Source organism: Zophobas morio, unplaced genomic scaffold (assembly GCF_036711695.1).
Source record: "Zophobas morio isolate AGI-343-1 ecotype UQ-CSIRO unplaced genomic scaffold, CSIRO_AGI_Zmor_V1 ptg000028l, whole genome shotgun sequence".
NCBI lineage: Eukaryota > Metazoa > Arthropoda > Insecta > Coleoptera > Tenebrionidae > Zophobas > Zophobas morio.
Genome location: NW_026972133.1, coordinates 3,885,568 through 3,911,484, shown reverse-complemented (window position 1 = coordinate 3,911,484; position 25,917 = coordinate 3,885,568). Strand labels below are relative to the sequence as shown.

Genomic DNA, 25,917 nt, shown 5'->3' with positions numbered 1-25,917 from the left:
TTCATTAGCTTCTTCCATCATTCTTCTTAACGGATGATTTTGAGCCAAAAGTGTTGTTGACGTTGATATTCTAAATATGTTTCGACTTCTTGTTGTACGACTGTCAACTGCAGGGATAAGAAAAGACAATCTGTACAACAGGCTTGGATTGTCAATATGTCCATTAATAATGTCATGAAGAACACAGGCATCAGAAATTTTCCAACGGATAATAAGAGAGTGAATTTGAAACTTATCCATAATCCATCGGTAGTCACCCTTAATATGAGAATGACCCATTTTAAATTCCACAGTGCGAAGAAATTTATTTTGTACTCTTTCAAGTCTCTCATAGTCGATTTTATAAAAAGGAAACCAAACAGAAGAACAATAATCAAAATGCGATCGAACAAGAGAGCAGTAAAGAGATTTTAGGGCCAATGGAGACAGATCTTTACAATGACGCCAAATGAAACCCCACATACTCATGGCTTTATTGTAAATATGGTTATAATGGCTCTTAAATGTAAGGGTCGTATCAAAAATCACCCCCAAATCTTTTATTTCTAAAACTCGTGAGACGGAGACATTGTCTAATTGGTAATCAAAACTGATATGCGATTTGGTTTTATAAAATGATATTACATAGCATTTCTTAATGTTTAAATGAAGACAGTTATTTTGACACCAGTTAAATAATGCAACTAAGTCCAATTGAAGTTGTTTAGCGTCTTGAATGGACCGTATAGTTTTAAATAGTTTCAGGTCATCTGCATACAGTAAATAATTTGAAAAATGGAAACAGCAAGTTAAGTCATTAATAAATAACAAAAAAAGAATGGGTCCACAATGTGTACCTTGTGGAACACCAGAAGATACGCAAAAAGGGGCCGAAATATAATTATAAATTCGTACCTGTTGTTTTCTGTCAACCAGAAAAGAAGATAGCCATTTAATCGTACCTTCTCTAAAACCTAACTTATGTAGCTTTACAATTAGCAATCGATGATTAACCCGATCAAAAGCTTTTGAAAAATCTGTATAAACAGAATCTACTTGCGATCGATTGGCAAATGCTTCATTTAAAAATGATTTGTATTCAAGAAGGTTAGACAATGTTGACCTGTTAGAGAAAAAACCATGCTGACTACTTGAGATAATAGATGCAGATGCCCATCGGAGCTGAATGGATACAATAGCATCAAGTAATTTGGGAATTGCAGATTGGTTGCAAACCCCCCTATAATTGTCCACGTTGTTACGTTGTCCAGATTTGAAGATGGGAATTACATAACTGTTCTTCCATAATTGAGGAAAGACGCCTTCACTGAGTGACGTTTGAAATAAGATAAATAAAGGTAAGCAAAGAGAGAATTTACAGTTTTTTAGAACAATGCTGGGAACACCATCAGGGCCAGGATTACACGATGACTTCAACAAGGAAATATGATTAAAAACATCTGATAAACTAATATATAAGCCAGAATCATTCACTTGAGACGATGAATCAAAAAAACAAGCAAAATTCCTCAAGTCATCAACTGCGTAAACAGAAGAAAAATATTGTGCAAAAAGATTAGCCACTTCATCCCCACCTTTTACAGAGTGCTGATCAAGTGTCATTTCAGCAGGAATACTGCTGTCACTCTTCTTTTTGTCACGAACAAATTTCCAGAAAAATTTGGGATTACTAAAAATACTAACATTAACGTTAGATATATACGCAGCATAAAGTTGTTCACATAACTGTTTACATCGCGATCTCAAGGATTTAAAATAAATATAATCTTCAAACCTGCTTGATTTTTTATAGATAGAGTGCGCTATGCGTTTATTGCGACAAAGATCTTTCAATTCTCTATCGAACCATACCGGATAATTATTACGAGCATTATGCCTTACTATTTTATGTGGAATAAATTGTTCAAACCCGTTAAAAACTATGTCATAAAAAACTGCCACTTTTTCATCCAAATTAAGACCAAGAAAATAATTATCCCAATTAATCGATGCATAAAATTCATTTAAAGAAATATAGTCACCATTATTAAAGTCAAAAATTTGAACTTCAGAGTGAAGCGAAGATGAAGAGGTGCAGGAAATATACCATGAATACGGAGAGTGATGAAGACTTTGAGGAAAAATAGGATCTACAGCAGGCAAAACTGCAAGTGCAACAATATTTGTAAAAATAAGATCAAGAAAAACGTTTCTGCCATTGGGAAATAAATTAACTTGTTTAAGATTCAGAAATGCTGAAGTTGAGTTAATAACGTCATAATATTCATGTTTACTAGTCGATGAATCAAAAAGAATATCATTACCATTCCAGACGAGATGTGGTAAATTAAAATCACCGGCGATGACATAAGATGAATCAGGAAAACGCTCAAAAATTAATTCCAGGTCACTACAATAATCCTCGAAAATACTAAGAGGAGACGCAGGAGGAATATACACACCCCCAACAATCAAATCTAAATCATTATATTTTAAATGAACAAAAATGCTTTCTACAGAAATACTACAAAGAACAGTATGAGCACAAAAATCATTCCTGATCGCAATCAACACACCACCACCACGATGTTTACCCGTATAATCAACATTGCGATCAGCACGAAAGATGCTATAATTATTTAAACTCAGTTCTTCGTTGGAAATACTGCTGCAAAGCCAGGATTCCGAAATAATAATAATATCGTAAACACTAGAATTAACCATTAACGAAAATTCCTTTAATTTTGACCTAAGGCCACCAACATTCTGATAGTAAAAGTTTATTACTTTTTTGAAAAACTATTGCGAAATGAACTTGTTTTGGTAATATAAGCTTGATTGTTTTTATATTTTAAAGTTACGTCCTTCTCACCTTTAGAAACCCTGTCCTTAAATTCACAGCGAATATCATTATTAAAATCACGCTGAAGTTTAGTTAAATCAGGACGAAAGAATTTATCACGATTATGGTTATTTTTGTTTGAGCGGAGAATGTCTTTAGCCATATTCTCATTTTCACAAACTATTCTCAAAGGACGAACAGTGTTAGACTTAGGAGGACCAATGCGAATAACTTTTTGAGGATGAGAAATGATACCCAACGGGGATAAAATAGACATAACCTGTTGTAAATCGTCCGCAACCCTTTGTGCAATCGATGTAGAAGAAGATTCAGGTAAATTAAACAATAGTACATTAGAGCTCCGTCTTTTACGCTCCTCAATTTCGGCCACAATCACACTAAGATCAGATGAATTATTATTAGGCATTGTATTAGACGTCTTAAACGCTGCCCATTCCTCCTGAATTAGTCGTACATTATCCTCAACGGTTGTTAATCTGTCATTGATAGCTTTGAAGTGATTTTCAATAGTTTGTTTAATGTCCTGTTGCACCACACTTAGTTGTTTTATAATGATTTCCTCAATTTTTTCAATTGAGATTATGTTACTAGAAGGCGAGCATTTAGGACAAATCCAAGAAGATTTGTCGTTTATTATTTCAGCTATTTCAGACTCACTCAGTTTTAAACATTTAATATGTGCATGTTTTTTGCATGTACCACATTTTGTAGAAGGAGTCGTAGGGGTGATAGCATTCTCACAAATTAAACATAGAACTGCCATATTAATAGGATAACAAGGTTAGATATAAGTTAGATATAAGTACTTATATGTTTCAGTCTTTTGTGCATTTATTTAGTTTATCTGTGTAAATTGGAGTAATCCGTAACATGATTAATAATAATAAATAATAATAAATAATAAAATAACGCTTTAATAAGTTCGCAAGGTGTGCGAAATATCGCGAAATTGCACTCCACTTTAGACTTTATTTGAAGCGAGATTAACTCTTGCACTTGAATTAACGCGATTAACGCAGCACATCCAGCTCGGTTAAATCTCGTTTAGTCCCGATGCACTTTGTATTCGTTACTAATTAAAGTGCCCTCCAGTGTGTTGCATTTGATCAGCTTTTGTCGTTGCAGTCGCACAGATCCGATCTCCGTCTCCCTACTCATGCTGATGTCCAAGTGTCCCGTTTCAATACCAGCTTTTCAGCGTCTAATTTGATTAACTTTTCCGGTTCCAGACGCACCGGTCCGGTTTTGGCGTCGTAATTGCAATCTCTATCGAATTTATTTAGTGCTAAGTCATCCGTTAAACAAATTTATATATGTGTAGGCGGTCCTGGAACTCGAAACGTGATTTGCTCCAGGTCCTTAGAACTAATTAGTGCGGAGGAGGCGAAGGGGAGGAACGTTATATCATCATCGGCTAGAAAAAGTAGCGTGACTCGAGTGTGTGGGTAACGTCGATCTCGGTGCGAAAAATATCAATATGCACTTGAGGCCGCCGCAGCGCAAAGCGAGTGCACTCGACTAGATGGCGAGGACCACCTCACATTTCCAGCCATATCTGAATCAGCGATGTAAAGCAAATATCTATTACGACAGATCGGATACGTCCAAAAGTGAAAATGTTTTTCCTTTTCAAAGGAAACTTCTCACAAACACTCCGGATCATTTTCTTTTGCAGTTTCCATCAATTTCCTCGGGCTTTGCCAAATATTTTCCGATGTGTCGGCACAATGGGAGTTTTCGGAACAGTCAATCACAATGTTTTACATCATCTTTAAATAACATCCAGGACGCAATTTGGACGAGGGATCGATCCGGGAACACAAAAACTTGTCGGCTGTCGATGTGCGTTAGGAGGTGCAGCTCGCGATCACCGGAATCCTCCAGATTTTATTCGGACTTATCCAGGAGTCGCACGAAGCTCTGAATTTATAACGTTATACAATTTATGACATAAATACAACCCTATTGATCCCCTAAATCTGCTAGGATGTCGGCTGGCAACTCACCTGTCGACACAAACTTGCAAAAACACATGGGGAAAAGCCGCCGAAAATATGGCCAAAGCGCGACCAAATTTCCAACGCGTGGACGTAGTCAGATCGACACCGACGGCACGTCGCTAATAGATTTTTTCAGATGTAATCCCCCCCGACAAGACTCCCTCGACGAAATACACCACTATCCATTAATAATCTTCCTTTTTTCTTCCTTTTGGCGAAGTTGTTTGCCCCGACACCTAATATCGCTCTAATTCGTTCGGCCACGACGAACTACGAGGATTTACCAAGTTTTCTATACGGTCAATACCGGGATAAGAACTGGGAAAAAGTTGGACCATTTCAATGGACACAATTTTCTAATAAATTAGATTCCGGGAAGTTCGGGTCAGGTACACGGGACGGCGAGAATGAAATGTGTGTTAGATTTAATGAAGTTCCGGGTAATTTCTTTTTCTTTTTTGGAGGAGCGAGTGTTATTCGAATTCCGTTGCGGACGATTCGGGTTCTGAGGGCCTCTTTCCAGCTTGTGTCTTTTATGCAAAGGTGAAATTGCCGCCGGCGGTTTTTTCAAAGTAAGAACGTTGCTTCAAAGAAGAGGTTTTTAAATAAACATAGGCACGAGTCTTGCGAAAGCGCACAAAAATTTCGGGCTTATGGACGCGAAGTGAGCAAGCGTTCGTGAATGTCGCCATTCTTATTACGTCGGAATCGAATTCGTGCTTTCAAAAACTCCGAAGAGGGGGTGCGTCGTGACGCGATCCTTCTTCGTTGGACACAAACGACGAGTTTTACATAAATTAAATTAAATAACTAGCAAACTTTGGGGGACTTGGTTCCGCTGCTTTGCCTCAGGCGCGAGTTACGTTTTGACGTGTGTCACACAAAAGCTCAACGGAGCTCGCGGAAAGAAGCGTGGCCTCGTTTTAAGACATCGCCAAACTTACTTAAGAGTCTCGAACAAATAACGGTTGATTTAAATTTGACTTCAGTGAAGGTCCAGAGAGTCGGAATTTGCGTCCGGTTTTCTCGACTGTGAGAGCAAAAGGGTAGATGTTTAATTTATTCGGAAAAATCAGCAGTGCCAACAGGTCGAGCTAAAGCACTTGGGAGTGAACCGAAGATTCATGGCTGCCCCAACCACAATTAAAAGGATGTGGAAATATTCCAGTTCCCGTTTACGATTAATAATCACGTGACTTTCTCATTAAACGAGAATATCGGTCGTAGTCTCTGGAACTAGATTCATTATTATTCTGCTATTGTCTCTCTTTCTTCTCCCATAGTATCCTTTTCCAGCTCTGAGTGGGATCGCGGCAGCAATCTTTTCGCGTCTGTTTTTGATTGTTGATCGCTCGATCGCTCAAGAATGTCGCAACCGAAGAAAAAATTGCGTGAGATGAAAATTAACATATTCACCAACAACTTGTTTTGTCAGCGAGACTTTATCAATATTTGCCGAGGAATGTTGAGATATGCTCGGTTATTAATAGAAAGAATGTCTTGTAAGGTCAACAGACCAAAAAAGATATTAAATTCCTCCTGTTTAATCAAGTTGTTTATTCTCCGTGTAGGGTTGATTCCAATACTGGGAGGGTAATTCATTATGTATGCTATTATCGTGATCACAACATTAATTGTTATAGAAATAATTCGATAATTTTGTGGGAGTGCGTGTAATTCCCTGGCATTAGTCGGCGTAATGTGATTACGTGTAGTTCCAATGTAACAAACAAGAGATTTCAGCCTCGACAAGACGTAGGCGTATTAAAGCGTTAAAAATTTTTATCGCATTATGGACTTTCGGGTCGTTTTTTAAGGCCGCTATGACAGCGAGTTTGCCTTTATTAAATTTAACAGTGCTAAATCAAGTCCCCAGATCTTTTCATTTGAAACAGTAAATCCGACTACAAAAGCTGCCCAACAAAGGTTGTTGCTGCCCACTCTAATGTTAAATACTTTATTCCAGAAAGACTTCCAAAATTCTCGTTGATATCCCCAGGCTTCACCTGTTAACAAGATGCGGTACACACAGAAAAGTTTTGTGACGGTCAGTGAAGTCTGAATCTGCGCCCACTCCCGCCTCGAAATTAAGGAATAACTGTTTCCGCTCTTAACTCAAGTTCTGTTAACTCGGAAGCAGCGTCCCCTACTGTGAAGTTTCCCCTTCGTTCCAACTAAGTGCATTAAAAAAAGATTACAATCATATTTTACTGTACTAAATATATAGTTCGTTCCATGTTTAATTCCGGAGAAGGCGCGATTTTATTTAAGATATTTTCTAATGTTCGCATTAAGTGTGCCATAAATATTGAAAGCTTTATCGTGGTGAGCCCCAGGAGGTGTTACCTTGGGCGGGTGCGTAAATGTTCAGGTAGAGGCAGTCCTCGCTCTGGTTCTGGAGGTGCGGTAGCAACCTCTTGAGGTACTCCAGCCGTCCCTTGGGCATCCTCTTCAGCGCCGCCGTCTCGTTGGCGATGTCCGGCAGCCGCTGAGGGCAGACGGGGCTGAACTTGTCAGCGATCTTCACGCCCGACCACAGCGCCCCCGTGACCGGGGGCATGAACCTGAGGCTGCCCAGCGGCGGGCTGGCGTAGGGGATGCCGCGGAACACCTCCACCGGCTCCAGGTGCTTGGAATCCAGGGTCACGATAACGCCACTCACGTCACCGTACTTAGTTCGCACCGTGCGCGAGGTCAGGGGCGCCCGCTGGTCGGGGCCGGCGGGGTCGCCCCCCACCGCCGCCGCCGCCAGCAGCACCAGCACACTGTTCACGAGGGAGCGGCGAGCCGGGGCCATCTTCGGGGGTGGCGTCTACGACGGCATGCTGACGACGACTGCCCCCTACTCCCCCCACATGCCGCCGCCTAGAGCGGGAGCGCGCTCGCTGCCTTCGGGACCGGCTCACCGGTAATTAGAGCAAACATCGGAAGCACTCGCGCTCGCGGGAACGTTGACGTCACGCGCTCGCTGCTGCAGGCTGACTGGCGTCGCGAGCGTCGGGACGCCGGCCTGCGCACTAGCGCCGGCCGCGCGCAAGTGCGGCCAACGCCAGAACTAACGTTCGATTTGCTAATTCGGAAAGAAAGTGTGTGGAGTTTTCGTCTTCGGATGATAATTAGGGGTTTTTGCGGCGAAAGGGTGCCGCTGGTGGGGGCGGGGGACTGGGGGCAGGTCTCGATGCGACAAGTCTGCAATTGGCGGCTTCTTGCACGGGGAATTAGTAAGATAATGGCTGGTGACGGCTGCGGTATCGAAAATATCGTAGACCACCATTTAGGCGGTTGATGGAAACGAGAGGGGACTAGAACTATAATTCTGGGGTGGGCTGTTTATTAAAGTAATTGTAGGGTAAACGCCCGGAAACGCTTCGACGAGGCCCGATTAATTTAAGGGCTGGCAGTTTCTTAAGGCCACTTTTACAAGATCGCTAAGAAGCACTTGGTTTAAACTACCATGGCTTTTATATTGCGGATTCGGTGTTTTTGCAAAAATAAATGGAGAACATTTCACGTTAGTTTTAATTTATTGGAGCAATCCAACCGACTGCGCCATTTTTGAACACTCTTTTAGAAATGGCTTTAAAAATGGCGCAGTCGGTGGGACGGAATTTATGTGCCACAAATTAAACATCGGCGTTGTAAGATATAACTATAAAATTTTCAAGTAAATGAACGTTCTTTGAAAACAAAACATGATGTTTCGTAAGACTTTCGTTGTTTACGTTTCTTGTGAATAGAGAATATTTTCCATTAGCTCTAATTTATTAGAGTAATCCAATCGACTGCGCCATTTTTAAGCACACTTTTAGAGATGGGTTTAAAAATGGCGAGTCGGTGGGATTGAACTTGTGTGCCTGAAATTAGACACTCGCGTTAAAAGAGAATCCATCTCTAGCTGTTAAACTTCGAAGTAACTGATCTTCCTTTTCAAATACAACGTATCGTAAGACTGTCGTTGTTTACGTTCGTTCGTCGCTTTAAATAGACTCGAGCGATGTCCACTTTTGGAATGTCTTTTTTTGGCAAAAAATTGCATGCGAGCGTCGATCACGTGACGCCCATTCCGCTATCGCATCGAAGCGAGCCGGCGATAAGCCGATGTGTTCAGAGAAATGCGAGCCATCCGCATGGAAATTGGACCTAAAAAATGCCCACTTCAAGTGGAAAAAGCGCACCATTTTTAAATGCAAATAAAATTCATCTTGTTTATATTTTATTTCCTTTTGGTGGGCGACCGAGCTTTTTTCATTACGACGCCCGCCGGCGTTCCGGCGTGTGCGTAACGACATCGACGTTTCCAATTTGCGTCTAATTTAGAGCGCAAACATGTCCCCGCAAGGAAACCTGTCTCTTATGCTCCTAATCCTAATTACTTTCGGCCCGAAGACCCCCTTAGACCTCATGCGTGAACGCACCGGCTCAAATAGCGCTTTTAAATATTTAATCTTCGTCCGTGCGCTCCTCTTTTGCGAAAATACAACTAGGACTCGTTCCTGTATTTCTGTCGGCGTCCCGGAGCATCGGTGCGTCGCGGCGGCGTTTGCTCTTTTGTTTCGAGGCCTTTTATGCCGTCGACACGGTTTTTAATTGATTCCGTAGCGAGGACGCGTATGGCGAGTGAATTTTTATTGGTCCTTCGAGCCGGACGAAACGGTCGAATTGGAAATTTCGACGGAAGCCCGGCCGATTAGGATATGAAAAGTGCGCTTTTACGGGCGGAGGTCTGCGCGACGTTTCGGACAGGGGAAATTGATGGCGCCGGGATGCACGAATGGGAAATGATTAAAATCTGCACTTGTCAAAGGGCGGCGAGGAAATGGCAGTTGGGAAAAATAAAATGTGGGTTTGAAACTTTGTCGCCAGACGACATTGTTTTAAAATGTTAGCGCCGGATTCGACGACGCGAAATTAACGTCGGTAAGGATGCAACTTTTGTGTTTGATAGCGTTGCGGGAAAAATTGCCTCGGAGATGGAAAGCTGTTTATCGAAAGGCGGAGATGTTAAATAGAACGAACGCGATTGGCTTCTCTTTGATCAGCGCACTGTTAGTTTTATTTAGGTTCTTTTGCAGATAGTGCAATTTATAAGCGGCGCAAAATTGGCGCAGTCGGGAGGATTGCAAAAGGACGTATAAATTGCCTGAAATGATTCTTGTTTTTTTGTTGTAATATGTCATTAAAGTAGAATTTCTCGTTTGTCAGTTTTTTCGTCGTGTTAGATTAGAACTTCCGCTGTATGACTTCGATAAATCTTGGGTTACAATTCGTGCGATACGACGAGAACAAGACATCAGAAAAAATATTTTATAATTGTGGTAATACGGCAAATCCGTTTCGTTTTCTTCGTAACGTGTCATCGGGGTCGATCTCGTTCGTGCCGAATCCGCCCTAAACCACTCGGACGTGGCAGTTCTGAATTAGAATGTCCGTTGGTGAGTCCTGCCCCGTTTTAATAAATATTTACGCGGGTTTGGCATTAGTCCGCGCGATTGGACCCGAAAACGCTCTCGCAATACCGCGCCGACTTTGAAGTCGAACTTTGAAATCGTCGTTAATCAACTCGTTCAATGGGTTTTCCTCGCTATCGGCTACTTTGATGGAACCCAGAGTCTTGTTTTATTCTTCTGCTTAATAGCCCGACGTAAAAGTGGGGCTTCGCTCCGCATTGTGCCCCTACTTTCTGTCTTGAGCTAATTTTGCAGCGATCGCTAGATTACGCCTAATTGGAAAGGGGGCACTCATCGGTTCGAAAACTGCGGCGCGGTGGCGTCTCCATCAAAGCCGGGCCTTTATTAAAATTTTTTCCTCGAGGATTACCGGAACACCGAATACGAATTAATTAAACAGGGCGCGCACCGTACAAATTCCTGTTTGCTGCAGGATTGTTGATGCCGATGTAACTATTAATTAAGTATTTAACGGGTCGTTAGTGCAGCTGACCAAGTACAGTGCGGGGATATCGGCGGGAAACTAGCAATTAAGCGATAAATCGCGCTTCGATCCGGTGATCTCTTTCAATTTCCGCTTCTCTTTTTTTTTTTCAAATCTAATTCCGTCGAAAATTGCCGGATGAATTTATTTTTCGCAGCTCGCCCTTACCTTGCATTTAATTACCGAACTTACGGAAGAATACCGCTGACGAGCGATTAAGTTTAACTGATCCAAATTAGATTAGACCGAAAGGGTAGGGGCGAAACCCTCCTCATATTTTCGAATTTTTAACGAAAACGACTCGGAACAATACAAATTTTTAAACAGTCGGGGTGTAATTTCGTTCCGATGTCGTAAATTATGAGGGCTGGTGTTTAACAGTTAATTAACGTTTTGGGTAATTTTTTGCTCGCTCGGTCTAAATTTAGATTTACCTTTCGGTTGTAAAGTGAAGCATTTTAAATTTTTCTAATGAGTTTGGACGTTCTGTTAACAATTTCGTTTTAATAAAAAATCCAAATTAAACTCGCGACGGGCCATATTTTGCGGCTTTCAAATCAGTCTGGGCGTAAACGAGAATTAAAAGAACGGCTGCTCTGCGTTGAGTTTGAACGACCGAAGGCTCGAAAACTGTCGGTGTCTGCGGTACTCGGTGTTAAAAATCTCATTTACGGTTTAGCTAGATTGTAGATTTTTTAATAACAAAGTTCATGTTGTAAACTAGTGGGACACTAGCTTGTTAATATTAACGAGGTTTAAATGCAAACAGGAAGAAACATCCTAAAATAAATATAGAGTTTCGCTAACGGCAATTAAATTTGCAATCAATTATTAATTTAAAATACATTTTAAAGCGTTGTTTGTTAAATTAAAAAGACTGCACTGGTGACACTAACAGCAACAAAAACAGTGACTGTTTACCGCTTCGCTGAAATTATGCCTCATTATGACAGTTCTCATTTGTAATTTATCTCATTTGTAACCTGTAATTTAAGGCGTGTGGTATTTATCGTGATTTAGTAAAGTCCAAAATTGAGAGGCGGCACGTTTCCATGACCTACAACACAACGTAGTAAGAGTTTGTTTGATCTCACAAACTGCTGAAAAACGTGCTTGTGTTATGTCTGCATTAATGTTAAATCCTTTGGATGTTTACTGACATCGCGTAGATTTTCCAGTGGTGGATTTGGAATTGCGAGTCTTGTGTCAGATTTCCAGTGGCCAGGTGTTAAAGTGTCGGCTGTCTGGGCTAAGACGCGTTCTATTGTTTTAGGGCCATCAGTGCGCATTACCGTGTTTGTCATTTATTGAATTTCGCGTTCGTAATTGACAGTTTTGGAGCAGTGATTAGAGCGAAAGCGTATATCACGGTTCGTCGAGCAAAGTTAATAAATAAAAAGCGCAAACACCATCAAGGTCGATTTTTGTCCGTCGCACGAAATAATACTTTGTCGCTTGTAATCAAATACTGTTTACTGTTTACCCTTAATGAAGTTGAGAAGTCGCAACCTCCTCCTCCCCTCCATTATCCCCCGTGCGGAGACGGCAACTCGGACTGACAACTTGTAACTCAATATCGGAAAAAGCTGTCATTACCGACGATATTTCATCAGATAATGGGTTTACTAGAGATGATTTCTTTATTTAAGAGCTCCAGATACAATTTATTAACGTCCATGTCAAAATACAAAATCACGATATAGAATGCTAATGGATTTTAAATGAAATGAATTGATTCTGGAGTCTTTAACGCCATTACCGTCCGCTCCGTTTTATTTCTTTGTTTCGGCTCCTCTCGAATAATTCCTTTAATGATTTTTTTTTCCCAAACGAGGGGAGTTCCGATCCATACGTCCCTCGTTCCGACGAGATTTTTTACGAATAAATACGCGACAGTTCGCAAACAGAAATCATTAAATAATAATTTAATGACGCAATTTTGGAAAAGCGGCGGATCGGCTTGAATAATAGCTGGAAAAATCGAGGGCAAGAGGGCGAAACGGAAGTGGAGAGCGGCGCGAGTGGGTGGGGCGAACTCTCCGAGTTGTTTAAGTCACAAGTTTTAATTTACGGTCAACTTCTCGAAACACTAAATGTACAGGCGTGCAATTAGAAAATTGGTAAATTCGAGATTAACGCTGAATTATTGAGCAAGTTTATTCTAACGACCGGAAGGACTTGCCGAACTCGATGGGGCAGATAACGCGGCGGATAGTTTTTACGCCGCCCCCAACAAACCGCCAATCCCCGATCGGCCAGGTCTCACCCTCCGAGCGACTTCTTCGACACATCTTCATCCGAAGAGGAAAAACGGAGACGATGTCGTAAATAAAACGGAGGTTAATAATAATAATGGTGATGGTTATACGATTAGTCTTCTATTGAAATGATTTCCCTATGAGGCTTCAGATCATCCGCAAATAAAAACTTTTCTGAAGATATCACACCAACTATATCGTTTATAAAGATTAAAAATAATAATGGTCCGAAGTTGGAGTCCTGTGAGACACCGGATGTTGCGACAAATGGAGAAGAATAGCTTCTCGACCAAATGAGTATGACTTAATAATTAGAGAATCAGTGAAACCATAATGACGTAAATTTTTAGTATCGGTATAAATTACGTCAACCTGACTTCTGTTTCTAATTCATCACATTTCAAAAAAACAATACTTGATGTATGGTACAGCAAAAGTGTATCGATAATATGTGATGTAAGTGAGCAACCCTATTCAAAGTTTAAATACAATTGCGTACCAGCTAGCTCCTTACGGTTTTGATCAAATTATTTCTTGCCCCCTAGGCTTCAACTTGATATATTACACAACAATTTCTATACAATATAACTCACAGAATTAAGTAATTTTCACAGAGCGTTGAATTCATACTACCTAAAATGTTCGCAAACAGTCATCAAGTTACGTTTTTAATTGTGAGGTAAGCGTTGCGGTTTTCGTTTCCAGAAGATCTATTACCTTCTTGGACTTTGGGTGACCACGTACAGAATTAGAGTCAGTTTAAAAATATTGATTGATGCAACCGGCCTGAGAATAACGGTGTCACTGGCAGACTTTATACAGCCCACGCCAGTGCAAAGTCCCTCCAAGTATGGCTACGCAACTCGAATCCTAATTCAATCTTGTTGACCCGACTTTATTTCCCGTAAATTTTGCGGCCGATATCACCGACGCATTGTCGTTAGGACACTTCGTATTTCCAGTGACGCTCCCACAAAAGGTGCAGGGCGCCCGCCCCCGCCGCTTCCCGCCGCCATACTTCAAGATAACAGTCACAAACTTCGCCAACTAAACTAACTTGACCAGCAGCCACCCCTCAGTTTCTGCAACCCATAATACGCCTGTCAACGCCGCTATTATTAGCCCCACAGTTCGGAGCGCAAAGTGCACGACCGACGCGGGAATCGCTGCAGCCCAGAATATCACAATTTCCATCCCGATTTAGAGCCGCATCCCTTGCGAAATTAATTTTCAGTTCATCTTCCATCAGAGCGGATCCGGAGCGAGATGAACTCCGGTCCGTCCGGATTGGTCGTGGAGCAGTCAAGTCGGACATTCAGGTGTCGGTTTGAATACGAGGGACGGACAGACAAATGCGAGGACATCAATAAGCCCAACACGGCTTAGCTGACTCCGGGGCCTGAATTGATTTCTGAACTGCTGATAGCCGACGACTGCTCGCCGCAGTCGGACATGGCAGCTCATGTGGAAACGGGGCAACAAATTGATATTTTTTTGCCGGGGAACGCAAATAATGTGGAATGTTTGCGGAGTGGATCGGATGAATTATTTAAATTTGATTGATCATGTCATGTGCATAAATTTAGGTAGTCGACGATATAATGGTCATATAATTACTTTCCGACATGCACCACGAGTCATCATTCTAATCGGGACACCTCATCGCTTTGGACGTGGCGCGATTGACGCGTGCATCATTTATTTTTGAATTGTTCGAACGAACACAGTTCGTGTTTATTGTTTCACCTGCAAAAACCCGTACTCTTTTCGGATTAAGAACGTTGTTATTTATTGGGTTAGTGAAAATCGGAAAACCGAATTAAGCTCCACGTTGTCTGCACTACGACTTGCATTTGTGCATCGTTTACCAGCGGACCATAAAAATCCATCGAACGACGGCTACGTTGCAGAAAGCGCGGTTTTTAAGCACGACTGGTCGCAAAACAAAATTCCATTGATTTAACACGCCAGATGCATTGAATTATTTCCTCTTTCGAGCGGAATTAATTTTAAGCCGCTTTAAACTCACCATCTCTTTAAATTTAGTAGCAACGGCTAATGACGAAAATCAAAAACATTCCTCCGACCGGAAGCCCATGAAAGCACTTTCCGAGAAGGCGCCGAATTCGTTTTAAAAATACGATTGTAGCGAGACTCCCAATTATGTACCAGTGAATTAACAGACACTTGTGCATGCCGATCAGTTAAGCATCTGTTTTAGACGTCTTTGTGCAGCTAAAATTAGAGTCGGTTTGAATACGGTATTGAGTGCGTCTGCTAAGAATGTCTTAAAACTAACCAAGCGCGCATAGTTTGTGGGTACTACAGTTATGCGAAGCTCGATGCAACAATTTAGCCTCGGGTGATGAGTAGAGAAGATTAATAAACCTGAGTGCAGGGGGCTCTTCGAATAACATGCATAACTGCACACCGTCGCTAATGTAGTTGAGCGTCTTTGCCACTTGGACGCTTAATTCGCATCAGGAGCGGGATGAGCGCGGAATTGGTGGAGAGATTAAGTAAATACGGAAATAATGTTGGTATTGGTGAGCGGATTTTACATTAGGGTTTTTTTTTACCATCAATTAGAGTTATTACAGTCGCCCCCGAGTATGTCGATTTGCGAAAATGGAATCAGTCTGTGATTGCTTACCAATTAGTCGTTCCTAGTGGTCTCTAGGAGGAGGTGCGGACCCGCCAGGTCCGCAAATCTCATCAAGTCGTAAACCCGAATCGCCGTCTTCGCAGGACGTATTATAAGATACCGTCCGCATTCTGCGCCGTAATTTTTGCCCTCGTATTTGCAAGCCTTTGGAAGGATCCTGTCAGCGAGCAATCAGTCTAGTGGACAGTGTTATCAGCCTCGGAACACATTCCATATTTCTCTGCCCGAAGCGATAACCGTTCTTAGCCTTTACGCTTCGTCCTTTCGCCTTATTTTTCTTGCTTTCATCCAGTGTGTTCGTCGTGGCGGAAATTGACTGGATCCTGGCTCGTCCGGCTTATTTAAATACAAATCATTTCGGTAATCCACGGCGAGAGCGTCAAATCCATCTTGTGTAGTCGCGAATCCATTACCGTCGCCGTAAACGGCGAGTGCCACATTAAAACAGCGCACGTTTTAAAACGGCATAAAGCCGTTATTGCCAACTTATAACTAGCGACCCTTAATCACGCCGCCCCAAGGTGGCGGCGCTCCTCGGATCGATTTTACCCTTGTCGTATTTAAGAACGATGAAGACGTAAAACTAAGCCCCATTTGTATAACTGGTTGCCTATGCGACATGGGTTATTATCGCGCAAAAAATCTCTTTTCGCAACGTTGGCAATATCGCGTATTGCTAAATTGGATGTTTTCCTCCCGCGCAACAATATTGCAAAAATATTTTCGCGTGAGTCACTTTCATTCGCGCGTGGCGGAAGCGCGACTTTGTCTCGATTATTTTTAAGGTGGGACGAAGGCGCCATTTGTTGCCCTAAATGCAATCAGCAATTATTGCCAAAATTTACCTGAGCTTATTATTATTACATGATCGTTTTCCGGGTTGGAATCGTGTAAATTGAGTTTTTGCGTACATTTTCGTAAGTGGCATCTTCAGGAGCAGGGTTAAGAATAAGGGAAAAGAGCACGGTAACTCAGTATGTCAACCATACTAGCGGCGAAACTCAAACTCCTGAAGATGCCACTTACGAAAGTGTGAGAAACGTTGAGCCCAAAAACTCAATTTACGCGGTTCCAACCCGGAAAACGATCATGTATTGATTTTGCCCGTGGAAGCCTCCGAAATTATTTCCAAAACTTATTATTATTTCATAACTAAATTTAATCTACCAGTTTCTAATATAATAATGGACACAATAGCATTAATTTATGATATATTTTGAATAAATTGTACTACTAACAAATATTTAGTATGACAGGGGTCTTTAAAATACGTTATTTTGTCAGTGTAAAGCTGGAAGCGGCATTTTGACGCATAGTACCTGTATTAATATCGTTTTATCATAGAAAAAAGGAAAAAATGTTATACCTCCTCCAGCGAGTCCCTTAAGTTGCGGATCGGCGAGCTCTGACCCGTTGTTTGGTTATGTTCGGGAGATGTTTTGAATATTTATACGTGGGAATATTCCGAGTAATCGGCGTCTCCGCTTTCTGCTAAATCTTCGGCTTTCGCGGCGTAACGAAGAGTACTTACAGTTTTAAGAGGAATAAGGCCGCGAATTCATTTTCATATAGCACCTATTTACGCATAATCTCGGGAAAGAGGCATTTTTGGATGATCTGCCTTGTCGCATTTTGATTTGCGGCGGAATAGGGGAATTGTGGCGCTATTTTTAGAATTCCGCCAGAAGGTAGCGAATGTGGTTAGGAGCTTATTTTACGCCGGTTAAGCTCGAACTCGTTTATGACGACGTCACGTCGCTACTACCCGAAACCGGTTAATAAATACACGGAATGCAAAAACAGGGTTTGACCACGACGAAAATAGCGGCTTTTGTGACGAAGCAACAAAACGCGAAAATTAATTCATATCGGAAAGTGCGCACACCTATCGCAAGATGCGATGCGTCCGTCGGACTTGTCGCATTAAGTTCAGTTGCAGCCTTCTGGTTTTATGTCGATTCGGAAATGAAATTTCTCAAGTCACTTTGTATCACAAAGTGCCTTACCTTGACCAAAAGCGCACAAACGTTGTCCTGGGACGTGGAAGTCCGCATCGAACGATTCAATTACGGCGGTTTGAATTTTATATTTCTCGATTTTAAATCGAGGTCAGGGCGGGCAGAATTCGCTTAACAAGTCAAACAGCAAAGTAATTTGCTCTGTCTTTATTTTAACAGAGATTATACGCGAAGATCCGAAACTTGTCGGATTTGAATTTTTCCCCGTCGAACTTTGATTGTGTTTTCTGCAGGCGGAGTTTGTCTAACTCAGTTTTTGCCTTTTTGGACGTATCAGATGAAGATACTTTCGGCGAACTTTAAGAGGTTTAGTCGCGAGAATTATGCACTTGCTAATAGCTTTTCATTTTTTGCCGTGCGACGACGGCAATTAAGTTAAGAGAGTCGACAACCCGGACGAAATCGCGCTTTGTCGTCAAAGAGGATTATTTCATTATGAGAGTGGCTTACGGATAATGGCGGGATAAGTGTAGTTTTGATTGGAGTTCGTAAGTACGTTTTTGTGCGAGGTTTTGACAAGATTTTCAGGCTCGGGGCTGCGTTAAACGACAACGAATTAAAAAACTTAATTGTTGCGATGACTTTTCATAAAATCGCGAGACACAAGTATTCTAGTGTTTATTAAGTTTCATAAAGCAGAGTTATTAAAAGTTTTACCGGGAGAAGTATAACTTGAAACGAACCGGAGCTCTCGTTTGCACTTCTTTTAATAAAACTTGTTTCGAATCCGAAACAAATGTCTCGGCGATTGTGTTCGAAGTAATGTAGAATTTTTAATGAAGGTACCCTGCTGATCGGTCGCAACACGGTTATGATTGTCTCTTATTAAGACAGCGCTTTATTAATAGTTTCATTGTGTACACAATTTTCAGTTTGTCTATCGAATTGCGACTTTTTGTTTGATATTTTACCTCACCTGTTTCAATTTATCGGAAAATTTACAGGGTTTTTACAATTACGTGCAAAAAACTCATTTTGTGTCAACGGCGCTTTGTGTATTAGCGTCGATTTGACGAAAAGCTAATTTCATGCTTCCTGAGTTTCACGGCTTCCGGTTTCCGTCAGTTTGTCCGTTGACGATCCATTGGACAGATAACAAAATTTGGTCAAGCGATTCTTGTGAACTTTTTTCTGTGAATACCTTGAGTGTAGGTGTTTACGTATTCATCCTCTCCGGAAAGCTGATGACGTCACTTCAAAGAAATGATCGAGTAAAATTTGCTCAAAGAGAAGGTTTCGTGTGACTAATTGTGTATTTTTTTGCGCGTCGGTGTATTTTCGGGTTTCCACATCCGCCAGATGTGTTCCTTGGAACATCACCTTTTGCGCACCACCTTCCTCTCGCCCAAAGAATTTCCAAAACCAAAAGCTCGCACAAAGCGCTCTTATTAGCGCAATTACAGCAACCCGTAGATACTCCGAATATTTATACTCGAGCAAACATTCCACTCGTTTCAGCTTCGCCGTAGCTAAGCCTCCGAGGGTAAATAGTGCGCTCGTATTTATAAAGTTCTATTTAGCACCTATTTATAAACCGGCAACAATCCCCGACGTACGCCCGAATATTTACTCGTCCAAAATATCCCGAAATAGCGGCGAGTCACGTGCGGTATTGCACCGTTCGGATTTCGGAGGCTCGACATTTCAGTCTTCGCTCGCCTTCCTCGGATAGATAAATCCGGTGATGTGATAATGACGCGTCTGATAAGGTCCGCGGGTGCGAAAGCGCTTGAGGTTGGTGCGTGAATGTGCGTGATAAGTGATCGATCGGGAGCGGCGATGCACAAAAAATGACGTACATAACGGCCGCCCTTACCATCGTCGTCACGTTAGCCTGGTGCAGGGGGGACTACGCCACCACCTACGTCAAGGAGAACACCTCCGTCGTGACCTTGAAGCAGGGGCGCGTGAAGGGGGTGGTCGTGGCGTTCCGTACCAACCACAAACTGCCGCCGGTTAGTGGGACATATGTCGAAATTGGGACGGGGTGGAGGCTGTGGTGGTCAAAAGTCGCGGTAGTGAAGGTCCCGCTGACGGCCAAGATGTGTCCCGAGTTTCATGAAGATTTACTATAGTTTTTGTTTCCCAAAAAAATCGATAACAAAAAGAAAAAAAAAACTAATATGTATAAGTAGTTATCAAATTTACGTTATATCGTCCACACCAATTGGTGGTCCCTCTACTCAAAATGTGTACGTGGTCATTATATTTAGCTTCTTGGAACCTTTTTCCACTTATTTTCTTAACGATTTCATGGTATATTTCTGAAGATGTGATTGAAGTTTGTTATTGTCTAGTTTGACGCAAAAATGTGTGCACGCCTGAATGTTTCAGGTATTTTTAAACAAACCCTTGATGTGCTATTGTTTTTGAGTGTTAGAGAAATTTCCAAATAAACGGAGATTAATTTGATGCCCTCGGAATGCGATGCTTTTCGTGTTACTGTCGCTGTCAGTTTCACGGGATATCGAACCAAAACAAAAACGGTGGCAAGATTTATTATAAAACGCACATTGCTCTAGTTGAAATTGTATTTTTTGTTTAAATTCTTGTAGTAGGCAGCTTAGAATTTTGTTGAAAATAATCGTTGCCAGTATTAATAAGGTCAACAAAATTTGTTGTTGGAACGAAAATAAATGTGTTTGATTTTCACATTTTGAAAAAAATTGGAGCTCCTAAATGAAAATTTTAACATAGCCTGCCACTAAAGCAACTCTATTCAGTTTTCGCGATTGCTTTATTAATTTCATAAATATGGAAAGTTACGCGGTTAATTACAAACTTTGTACCTTAATAGCTAAAGTTTCGATATTTAAAGATCGAAACTTGACGCCTAATCTTTCAATTATGTATTTTAGAAAACAGAAATTTGTCTTCAGAAATGAAATGGTGGTTTCGAAATTAAAAGCATCGATATTTCTAGAATTAAAATATTTGCACCCACAATGTACTATTAATTTTTACTTTTCGAGCATAAGCTAAGGAAGTATTGTAATCGAGTTCATCGGCCGACTGACTAAGAGCATGTTTTCATGACCCCTAGACTACGAAAAAATAGGTCACTAATTTTTGTCAAATTTTAAATGTTTGTTAGGAAAATCATGTAAATGGTGAAACGTTAACCAAAATTTGTCTGCTCGTCTCAGCAACACTGAAATGACGTCATGTCCAAATTTTACAAAAGTTAAGTGTTATTTAAATTTTATAAAATAACGTACTTCTCGATTTGTGGTTTATGAACCCGTGTTGCGTTTTTATCGTAGATATTTATATTTTGGAAAAAAGCCAGAATTGTAGGTATAAAAAATTGTCGATGTTCCAATTCTTTAAATTCTTCGTGTTCCGGCTTTTCCATTTTTTGATATTTTAGTTCTGGGATTTTTATATTCTTCAGTTTTTCGAATTTTCAGTTTCTCGGTTTTCAATTTTTGATCACTAAATTTCTTCATTCTTCAAGTTCTCCGTTTCTCGATTTCTTCATTTTTCGATTTCTCAATTTCTCGATTAAACATTTCGATTTTTCAGTTTTTCAATTCTTCAGTTTTTCGATTTTTCAAGTTTCAGGTTTGTAATTTTTCAATGTTTCGATTTTTCCAGTTTCAGATGTCTCAGTTTTTCTTCCAATTCCCAATTTTTCGATATTTCACTTTTGGTAGTTTTCAGTACTCCGATTCTTCAGTTTTTCTATTTTTTGACATTTTGATTCGATTTCTTGATTTTCGGATTTTTCAGTTCTTCGCTTTTTTCGGTTTTCAATTTTTCGATTTTTAAAATTGTTCGACTTTTAAATTTCTCGTTTTTTTTATTTTAAATTTTTCGAGTTTTCAATGTTTCCACTTCTCGATTTTTCGATTTCTCGAACTTTTGATGTTTCGATTTCTAGATGTGTCAGTTTTTGAATTTTTCGATAATTCGGTTTTTCGATTTTTTATCGTAGACATTGATATTTTGAAAAAAAAAGTTAGAATTATTCATATAAAAATTTTTGGATGTCTCAATTTTTCAAATTTTTGGTGTTTCGGCTTTTCGATTTTCCGATATTTCAGTTATGGGATTTTTAATTTTGAGATTTTTCAGTTTTTTATTCTTCTGTTTTTCGAGTTTTCAGTTTCTGGATTTTCGATCACTCAATTTCTTCATTCTTCAAATTTTCGGTTTTTCGATTTCTTCATTTTTCGATTCCTCAATTTTCCGATGTTTCAATTTTACGATTTTTCGACTTCTGAATTTCTCGATTAGTTGATTTTTGATTTTCCTATTTCTCGATTTCTCGACTCCTCATGGTTTCGATTTTTCTGTTTTTCAGTTCTTCAATTTTTCGATTTTTTAATTTTCAGGTTTTTGTTCTTTCAATGTTTCGATTTTTCCACTTTCCGATTTCTCAAATTTAAGATGTTTCATTTTCGGGAGGAAAAACTGAAGAAACCAAAAATTTTCCAATTTTTCTATTTTTGGGTTTTTCAGTTTTCCTTCCAATTTCCAACTTTTCGACTTTTTGATTTCTCAAATTTTTATTTTTCCGTATTTGGGATTTTTCGATTCGATTTCTTAATTTTTAGATTTTTCAGTTCTTCGTTTTTCGTCTTTTCGCTTTTAAATTTTTCTGTTTTTCCATTTTTCAATTTTTAGAATCTTTAGAATTTTCGATCTTTCAATTTTTCGGTTTTTTAAATTTCTCGATTCTTTTTATTTAAAATTTTTCATTCAATTTTTAACTTTTCGAATTTTCGATTTTGTCTTATTTCGATTTCTCAATTTTTCAAGATATCGACTTCTCGATTTTTCGATTTCTCAATCTTTTGATATTTCGTTTTCTAGATATTTCAGATTTTGAATTTTTCGAGAATTCGGTTTTACGATTTTTCGACATTTTGATTTTCTGATTTTATGACATCTGGATTTTTTTGTTTTTCCACTTTTCAGCATTCTGATTTTCCATTTTTTTCTTTTTTTTCAGTTTTTCTATGTTCCAATTTCTCGAATTTCAATTTTTCGATTATTCAATTTCTCGATTTTTCAAATTTTCGATTTCTCGATTTCGCAATTTTCCGATGTTTCAGTTTTATGATTTCTCAATTTTTAACGTTTCTAATTATTCAATTTCTCCTATTCTAAATTCAATAAAATAAAATAAAATTGAATTAAATAAAAATATAAAAAATCTCAATTTCTGGATTAATTGATTTTTGATTTTCCCAATTTTTTCAATTTCTCGACTACTCAAGATTTCGATTTTTCAACTTTTAGATATCTCCATTTTTTGCTTTTCGATTTTTCAAATTTTATATTTTACATTTTTCAATTTTTTCGATTTTTTGATGTTTGGATTTCTTGATTTTTGGAATTTTTGGTTCTTCGATTTCCAGTTTGTAGAATTTTTGAATTTTCGGTTTTTCAATTTTTCGATTTTTAACAATTTTAAAATTTTCGATCTTTCAATTTTTCGGTTTTTAAATTTCTCGATTTTTTTTTATTTAAACTTTTTTAATTTTTAAATTTATAACTTTTCGAATTTGCGATTTTGAAGTTTTTCGATGTTTCAGTTTTACGATTTTTCGATTTTTGACGTTGAAATTATTCAATTTTTCAATTTCTCAATTCCTAGATTAATTATTTTTGACTTTCCCATTTCTCGTTTTCTCCACTACTCTATCAAGGTTTCGATTTTTCACTTTTTCGATTTTTCAATTTTTGGGATTTTCCAATTTTTTGATTCATCAACAATTTTTTTCCATTTTCCGATTCTTCAAATTTCTATTTTTCGACTTTTCGATTTCTCCAATTTTTACTTTTTCGGTTTTTCAATTTTTCGATTTGTAAAATTTTCGATTTTTCGGTTTTTAAATCTCTCAGTTTTCGTTTTCTCGATCCTTTGGTGTTTCAATTTCCAGAGGTTTCAGTTTTTGAATTTTTTGATGTTTCGACATCTCGGCTTTTTGATTTTGCGATTTTCCAAATTTTCGATGTTTAGAATTTTTGGTTTTTCCATTTTTCAATTTTTCGATTTTTGATTTCTCAATTTCTTGATTTATCAAAATTTGTCGATTGTTCGATGTTTCGATATTTCGAATTTTCAGTTTTTCTATTTTGCGAAAAGCATTTTTCCCCTTTGGTTATCTGCTTTAAATATATTTCTCACTTGTACTTGCTGCACTTCAGGGACGAGGAAAGTTCTATCGAAATAACGTTCGATCAATTTTTATTTACAGGATTACTAAAATTATAAATTCAAAGAATCATCACAATGAAACTCCAGCTGCGTAACGTAAAATCCCGAACTTTAACCTTTCATTCCTTCACACAGACAAAAAGCATTGCGTTGTCACCTGTTAGCTTCCAAAATTCACATATCAAAATTGCGTAAATTAAATCTGAAACTTGAGTCTTAAATTTTCACGTTATTCAGAGCTGAAAGCGGCGTGAAAACGACTTGACTCTTAGGTGACTCAATCCTACTTCACAAATAAAGAATAAGTTATGTTCCTTCCAGACAGGCTTTTAAAGATATTTATAAATATTCCTCACAAGCATTCCTTTGAATTTAATTTACTGGTAAAGCTAAATTCGCTGGTAAATTTAATTTAAAAAAGAATTGCAAAAAACGCGCTGTAATATGAAAAATATCCCTGAAACAAGATGTAATTTATGCTTTAGAAATACTCAGTATGCTCAGTATACTACATTATAATTACTATTGTAAAAAGATAAAGTTCCAACCATTCACTATTCAATTAAATAAACAACAGAATTGAAAGAGATATCTACGATTTATACGATTCCAAACATTTATCATCTGCTGCCAAAGAAAATTAATACATTAATAATGTATTATTGTTTATAATGTTCAGTTAACATTAATAATTACACTGTTGAACCGAATTTCATTTTCACAGTAAAGGTTTACAAAGGATTTACAGTACTGACTAAACTGTTTAACAAATATACATGGTAAACATATTTGAAATGAGGGTAATTACTAATTAGATACACAGATACAATATAAATAACAGTTTCGTTGGTTAAATGATTAAAGCTAACAATACTTACAGGCAAAAAACACAATACAATATAAACTTCTGTATCTGTTATTAACTTATTAAATAATAATAAATATTTCCCAAGAGTTTACGTTTCGTAAAAAACCGGTAATTAGTGTTTCTATTACCTAATGTATGTGCATTAATAGCCACTATTATAATCATGTTCTAATTATCTGGAGCGAAAGTGTACTACGTCGATCACATTAGTTTCCATAATTACGTGTCACTCAAAGGGCACACAGGCACAAGTGGGACCACACATAAAGGGCTAATCATTTCAATTATCGCGTTTACTTCCATATACTTATACCTCGAGTAATCCTAACTGAGAGCAAATAAAGCAAGCGACCACTCGGCCCCCGCCTTACCTAAAAATTTCATTACTCTGGGAATTTATTCCCCGATTTGCCTCTACCAGGTGGAGCAGTACAAAGGGATCCCCTACGCCGAGCCGCCTGTGGGAGAGTTCAGATTTATGCCTCCGGGCAGCGCTCCGGGCTGGGGGAGCAGCATCAAGTACGCCAACACGTTCGGACCCGTCTGCCCCCAAAGGTTTCCAGACACCCGCAAGATGACACCCGAGCGAAGGGCGGAATTCTTCAGACACCAGCAATACTTGAGACACCAGAGCGAGGACTGTCTCTACTTGAATATTTACGCGCCGTACAGGGGTAAGGCAACGCCGGCGGTAATAAGCGAGGCTCGGATTTACACGAGAAAATTCCCTCCTGCAGGAATTTTCTGCGATTTTTAAGTTACGGGATCAGGATTTTATTTGTGCGGTAGTCGGCGGAAGCGAAACCGACGTTATTGCTTGCGAAGAACACGTGAACGCGTTGGTTTGTCTTTTCGAGGAAGCGCGATGCGCACGAGTTTCCCTCTGGTGGTGAAATAAATTTTGATTGATTGCGGTAATGATGATTACGGTGGCTTGTTCATGATTTATTAATTCTTAGAGGGGTTGAGTGCAAATTCGGATTCTTATGATGATTTACAGGGTGGGGGTGTGAAGGTAGAGAAAAGCCGGGGAAAGTTTGAGTTGTGGCGGAAGTTTCTTTGGTCGGAGGAAGATTTCGAGTTCTTTTAATAGTTGAAAAGTAAACAGATTAGAGTGATTCAGAACTGGGTTCTGTGGGTCGTGGAAAGGTTGGAAGTAAGACATT

The 25,917-nt window shown here is 39.3% G+C and overlaps 2 protein-coding genes across 3 annotated transcripts in view; one reads left to right on the top strand and one right to left on the bottom strand.

Moving 5' to 3' along the window:
- The window catches only part of Nlg3 (Neuroligin 3), a 174,803-nt gene extending 167,153 nt beyond the window's left edge, over window positions 1-7,650 (bottom strand). For both annotated transcript variants that reach the window (XM_064066407.1, XM_064066408.1), the window contains exon 1: window positions 7,189-7,650. In XM_064066407.1, coding sequence (XP_063922477.1) covers window positions 7,189-7,639 — 451 coding nt within the window. In that variant the 5' untranslated portion in view covers window positions 7,640-7,650. The remainder of the gene's footprint in view (window positions 1-7,188) is intronic.
- Window positions 7,651-19,350: 11,700 nt separating this feature from the next.
- The window catches only part of LOC135136943 (neuroligin-4, X-linked-like), a 41,917-nt gene continuing 35,350 nt past the window's right edge, over window positions 19,351-25,917 (top strand). Inside the window, exons 1-2 of the mRNA XM_064066440.1 lie at window positions 19,351-19,669; window positions 25,173-25,425. Of these exons, the coding sequence (XP_063922510.1) occupies window positions 19,505-19,669; window positions 25,173-25,425 (418 nt within the window). The 5' untranslated portion in view covers window positions 19,351-19,504. The remainder of the gene's footprint in view (window positions 19,670-25,172; window positions 25,426-25,917) is intronic.